Genomic DNA, 6,302 nt, shown 5'->3' with positions numbered 1-6,302 from the left:
CAATCCTCCAAAATGAGAATTCTCCCGAGGTGACATTTATACTCTTATGGTTTGATGTGTTTTCTCAAGGCTGTAATGAAACAAATCTCAGGAGACCACAAGGAAGAGGTTTCAGTAATTCCTCACAGGCAGATACTCTTGCTGAGTATCATTTGATAAAATGAGTAATTAAATTGTCTTCGTGCTCACTAACACTTCAGTGTCGGTACATCCTTCACAGAACACCGGCACCTTTATCAATGGAACTTCTGGGAAGCTTGGAGAGGTTTAGAATAAGCTATAAGCTGTGCTTTTAATTAATCATAAACCAAATACAACATCCTTACCAGAGCATGACAAACAAACTTACTCACCCAAGGCCTCTCGCTGGGACTCAATTTCAGGCTCCCAAGGGTTGGCTAAGAATTTTTTCTTACACTTCCTTGTGTCCTTAACATTCATCTTCTCCCTATTAGAGATCTCATCGTAGACAACAATCCCATAATAATATAAAAAATTAAAAAAATCAATTTCTTTTGTTTTTAAGGAAGTATTTTTTAATGAAAGGTGCACAAAATTATACAATAGAAAACTTTAATTCAAGTCATAAAAATATTCAAATTTTAATTGAAAATACAAGATTGCTAACTAGATGGCAACACATTTCCTTACAAATCGCAGCCCTTTCCCTTACCCCTCCCTCCCAATAAAAAGTTTTTGTTCCCTTTGTTCCATTTGGTTTTGTTCTCTCACAATCAACTTTTAAATCTCTAATAAAACCAGTTTTTTATTGGCCCTGAGGTAATGAACAGATTGATGCAGACTAGGTCGTTACTTTTATATGCAGTAAAACATCCACTATGTACAAACCCTTAAAGAAACAAAGAGTTTTTCATTTTCTGAGGCAGAATATTTCTTGCAGCCAACGAGCACTCGGCTACGACAAATAAGTTATTCTTGCTGATTCTTAAAATATCCTGATTATATGCAGTAGGCAGTAAACTACTTCTCATATTCCAGATAAATGTATTTTCTGTGAACCAGAAGACTTATTTCAAGTGGATTAGAAAAACATGTTACTGGACAGATTGAACTTGGAAGTGTTGCAGAGCTGTTTCACCACATAATTCATCTTGGTAACTCCACTTTGCTTTGCTCACCAAGGTTGCTTAGAGGCACGAAGGAGAAAAGCCTGAAGCCACAGTTTTCTTTAAATACTGTAGAATGAAGACTATATCTACTAAACAAAAACCTCCAGAACGTTTGAGCTAGTGATTTAACCAAAGTGCAGCTCAGTATCTCCTATTCGAAGTCTGGAATGGACAACTGACACTGACAAATATTGGAGCAAGTACATAGAGAACTGCACCTGCCCACGTGGAAACTTCTGTATTACCCACCGCTCTCTGCTTCTACACAATCACTGATACTCAATACACTACAATTGGAAAGATACTTGTGAGAATCACCTAAGGAAAAACCTTAATTAAAAGGTAAGTTCACATTACAGCAGTTTCCTTTAACTATGATCAAGTATTCAAGCGTCATTGTCTAAAGGAGGAGCACCAACTGCAACAAAACTCGACAATTATGGATGTCACAGCATTTATGCAGAATAGTGATTGTCACACGCTGATAGGCGACCTCCACAGTAATGGCACCATGTGGGAAGAACCTGAAAGGAGCTAAAAGTCACACAGTAGCAAAAAAGAAGCCTCTCCTCTTCAAGCATCTATTGATGTAGCGAGAAGGATGTCTGCAGGGACAAACAATCCTGCTCATTCAAACAACAATGATTTTGGAGAACTCTCCTCCCTTGCACAGGGGATAGTCCCCAGGGGCCTCTACAGCCCTGCATGTCTTGACGCTATTGCAAGTTTTCCAGTCTTAGGTTAGATGCAAATTAGTTCCAAATTAAAGCTGGAAACTGAATCTGGTCTCTTTCATAAATCCTCTTTCCTCTACAAGCTGCTTACAATCACTTTCAAAAACATGGTTTCAAAAACTGCAGAGGGCTTGGAAGAGCTATTGGATCTGGAGCAACCTTTGAAGAGAACAAAGTGCTTTCTGGCCAAGAGGTGGCTGATTCTCACAGGGCATCACTAGAGGAAAGTCAGTGCTATATATTTGCTCTCAGGAGGCTTTGACACCCCTTCACTAAAAAGAAACCAATTTGCTCTCTTGGTTTTGTTAGAGTACGTTTGTTACCAAGAGCACAGGCAACTGCAGCTTTCAGCAGACAGGACCAGACTCTGTGATATGGACTATGAAAAGATTCTGAGTAAAGAGTCTTAAAACCTTCACGGCAGTAAAAAGAGGCTGCTGTAAACATCTGTGACACACACACAATGTCTTTGATAATTTCAGAACATTTCCTTCAGGATGATGAAGGCACTTGATACAGCCACTTGATTTCAACCAGTTAATTTTTAACCTAGGCACATTTTCTTTCAAGAAAAAGCCACCACGATCTTGCACTGCTGTCTTGGGGCCTGAGATCTTAGCACCCTTTTATAGAGAGCAAATGTATTTGACAAATTATGGAAGATATCATCTTATAATACTCAAAACCAAAACCCAGTGGACAGCTAAGCAGTCTAACTCCTCCCCCTTTTACACTATAGTTATGTACAGGCCAGAAACACCCCAAAAAATCCAACCTCCCTGTGAAATTTTAAGTTACAGTTCCCTCAGAAGTGTCCTGTGGATGTATTTCCAGAGAAGATTTATCTGAAAAGCGGGTGTAGTAAAGCAAATCTTGTTTTCAGGTGGGTTGTAGAACAAAAGTGTGAGTATTTCTGTAACAATGGAGTTTAGGCATTCTGAAAGTTAAAATCTTTTAAAGGAAGCATTGAATTACACAGCGATACCTAAAAGGAATGTGTTCTTATGTTACTCCTCAGCTGACCACAAATCAAGCTATTAAGGCACATAAATTAATGGCAGCACATAAATTAATAACAGAACCAACGATACTCATTTTGGCTCAAAGAAGTAGAAGGCACTTTTAGTTTTTAGGTGGATTTCAGCTGGCTCCGGTGTTCAGTGCCAAGATCGCCTCTTCAATTTTGTCGGCCACCAAATTCATGTGACAGCCCCGAAGGGCTTTTATCAAGTCAGTCACCTTGGCGTCTTTTCCCTTCCACTTCTGCCACTCCCGAAGCGACTGAAACAGCTGTTCGCGCAAGTCACATGGATAAGCTGCTATTATCCTCTCCATCTTCACTTCAGAAACGCCGAGTTTCCGCACCAGCATTCTCCAGTTTTTCCCAACGTGCTCACATATGATCTCAATAGCTGCCTTCTGCAGACCTAAAATAGCAGAAATATATCAAGTTAGCGATGGATTTATTAAGAAATATTACAGTCTTGGGTTTTTTTCTTAGCAAAATGCTACTACTCTTGCTGCATCACACACACCAAAAGGTCTCACCATGCCTGAAAAGCCGCTGGATATACTCAAAATTCTGTGTGCATAGCAGGACTTCCAAATGACCATTCCATAAAGAAAGGGAAGACATTTCCACCCCAGAATGCTGTTTGCAGTATATAGAATCATTTTGACTGGAAGAGACCCTCAGGATCATCGAGTCCAACCATAACCCAACTCTGGTATTAAAACATGACCCTGAGAACCTCATTTAAACGCCTTTTAAGCCCTTCCAGGGGCGGTGACGCCACCACTGCCCTGGGCATCCTGTTCCAACACCTGACAACCTTTTCTGTGAAGATTTTTTTCCTAATATCCCATCTAAACCTCATATGCTGCCCTCACGCTACATTTCCAGGCCACGACACAGTTCCACGCAGCGTTTCATAGTAGAAACACTGTTTGCAGCAGGGAACTGAGGGCAGCCGGGCTGAGTTTGCTCAGACACACTGGGGGAATTAAAATCGGTGTGGAATTAAGAAGAAATAAGCCACCCACGTCGTTCATGCACATCTGGCTGGTCAGCAGGGTCAGTGACCTCCCCGTCCTCAACGAATTGCTTCAGCTGCGAGATCAAATCCTGTCGTTTGATGTCCCGCAGCAAACCTTCCAGGAAGGCCAGGCGGTCCTTGGCGACGAGCTGCTGCTCCATCAGGATGCCGAACAGCTCCAGGCCGCTCTGCACCGACTCCAGCTTCCTCTTCCCGATCTTCTCCCGGCAAAGGAACTTGAGGGACGCCAGCTCGGGCTCCAGCAGGCTCGAGGAGAAGGAATGCAGCAGGCTCAGGAAGGGATCCATGGCCCCGGAGAACGCGGGGAGACCCGGGGGGAGCGGAGCGGATCAGGCCCAGCGCGACCCCGGCGCCGCCGCGATGGGGAAGCGGGAACCGCTGCCCGCAGTGGCCTCACCCGGAAGTCACGTGAGAGCGGCGACTTCCGCCCTCTCACCGCCCGCTAGAAAGATGGCGGCGACGGACCTGTCAGTATAAGGATCTATACACACTGGTGCTTAGACTCGTTTTTTTGTTTGTTTGTTTTGGTTGGTTTTTTTTTTTTTGGTGTGTGTGGCTTTGTTTGTTTATTTTTTGGGGGGGTTCTGGTTTTGTTTGTTTGTTTTTCCATAGAATTAAAGAATATTAGGGATTGGAAGGGACCTCAAAAGATCATCTAGTCCAGTCCCCCCATGGAGCAGGAACGTTGGTTTGTTTGTTTTGTTTTGTTTTGTTTTGTTTTGTTTTGTTTGTTTGTTTTGGTTTGGTTTGGTTTGTTTGTTTGTTTTGTTTGTTTTGTTTGTTTTGTTTGTGGTTTTTTTGGTGTTCTTTTGTGGTTTTTTTTTTGGGGGGGGGTGGTTGGTGTTTGTTTTGTGGGGTTTTTTTGTGTGTTTGTGTGTGAGTGTGTTTTTTTAGTATTTTCTTCATTTTTTTTGAAAGGAAGCACTAAAGAGAAACAGCCAAATTAATGTACACTGTGATTAAGTCACAAAAGACGTACCCATCATTAACCAAGTTACATGATAAATGATACATTTGACCACCTGCAAAATGAGGGGATTTTTGTCAAGTTTTAGACTCTTCTGCATGACAAGAGGGAGACAGAGGATTAAGTAAGAAATAAATTTAGAAGCATAGTGTTTATATTTAACTAGTAATTAACAGATATAAGTAAGAGATTATAACATCCATTATTTCTTAGTATAGATGTATGTCAAAATTTTCAAAAGATGTAATGCATATGTAAAAATCATGTGAATATAAGCAAAGCAAGAGCATCCAGTTGTTGGAGCACTTATGAAGGATGATCCCTAGTGTTCCCCAGTGCTGATAAAATAAAGAACGCCGCCTAACAATAGAATTGACTCTGCTGTTAAGTTTATTTCTCCCTTTAAGTACAAGGATGAGAGGACTCGCTGGATGGAGAGCAAGAGGCCACAGCAGAGCCCGGCCCCAAAGAGACACTGAGATTCCTGTTATGGCCCCAAAGAGACACTGAGATTTCTCCTGCGGCTCCAGTAGCTGCTCCCCACCCAGATTAGTTGTGACATGAAGCATCTTCTGACCTTTAAAAGTGAAGAAATAGGGCAAGTAGAAAGTACCTGTGTTTTGAAGGCAATTTTTATACAAGGTGAAAGGTGGTGAACTTCCCTTAAATGAGAGTTCAAGTTCATCCCGTCGTTTTGTAGGTCCCTGGAGCTCAGACAAACCGTGATGGTGTCTCTGCACAGCACGTGTAGGTGGTTCTGGATTTTCCTCATTCCTTCTGTGAACGCCAGCATGTTGATTCCCCAAGTTGCCAGCACGTTGATTCCCCAAGTTACCCCATGACTAAATTGTTCCCTTAATTTATTATTGTTGCGACACACAGACCGACAGTCCTTGTCATAAAAAGATTGCTATCTCAGATACACAAGTTGAGCATTCTCGTTTTCCACATCTCCAGTCTCACATTCCAGCGTGAGCAACAACTACTCCAAAACATTCCTGAAACTCCCACGGGCACAAACCCTCCTGAGATAAAACTCTGAGGTTTTCAGCATCCTGTTTCAGTCTGTTGCACAGAGCTCGTCTCACACATGATCAGGAAAGGTGATACATGGAACTAGCTGCACACATGAAGCCCATCTGTGCATCTGCAGCGTATTTCACACTGAATACAAGATTTGTTTCCCATAAAATCCTATCAGGTTATATGAATAAATAAATTTGGGACTTCCGTCAGCCTCCTTTTATTTTCCCCACCTTTGTACACCTCATCCAGGAAAGATGACACGTCATCTCATCATGCCCACCTTGAAAAGCAGCTAACGAGCATATTATTCCCAGTCTCTCAGATAAAAATATTAAACCTGTCTAAAAGAGAGATTTTTGTGTAGTCCCTAAATGCTGCAAATTGGGAA

At 42.0% G+C, this 6,302-nt stretch overlaps 1 protein-coding gene across 1 annotated transcript; it reads right to left on the bottom strand.

Moving 5' to 3' along the window:
* Positions 1 to 704: 704 nt before the first annotated feature.
* FADD (Fas associated via death domain) lies at positions 705 to 5,043 on the bottom strand. The gene is made up of 2 exons (XM_080345691.1): positions 3,908 to 5,043; positions 705 to 3,291 (listed from the first exon to the last, which is right to left on the bottom strand). Exons 1-2 carry the CDS (start codon positions 4,206 to 4,208, stop codon positions 3,005 to 3,007), a joined length of 588 nt encoding a protein of 195 aa, XP_080201817.1. The 5' UTR covers positions 4,209 to 5,043; the 3' UTR covers positions 705 to 3,004.
* Between the last annotated feature and the right edge of the window lie 1,259 nt (positions 5,044 to 6,302).

This window comes from Nesoenas mayeri (assembly GCF_963082525.1).
Source record: "Nesoenas mayeri genome assembly, chromosome: 5".
In the NCBI taxonomy this organism is placed as follows: domain Eukaryota; kingdom Metazoa; phylum Chordata; class Aves; order Columbiformes; family Columbidae; genus Nesoenas; species Nesoenas mayeri.
Note: the sequence above shows the minus strand (reverse complement) of the source record. Positions and strands in the feature narration are given on the sequence as shown.

Excerpts from the sequence above, each read along its gene's own strand:
- FADD (XM_080345691.1), bottom strand. The coding sequence starts at position 4,208 with ATGGATCCCTTCCTGAGCCTGCTGCATTCCTTCTCCTCGAGCCTGCTG. Across the intron at positions 3,292-3,907 it reads GCCAGATGTGCATGAACGAC|GTCTGCAGAAGGCAGCTATT; the intron begins GTGGGTGGCTTA and ends CTGCTATTTTAG.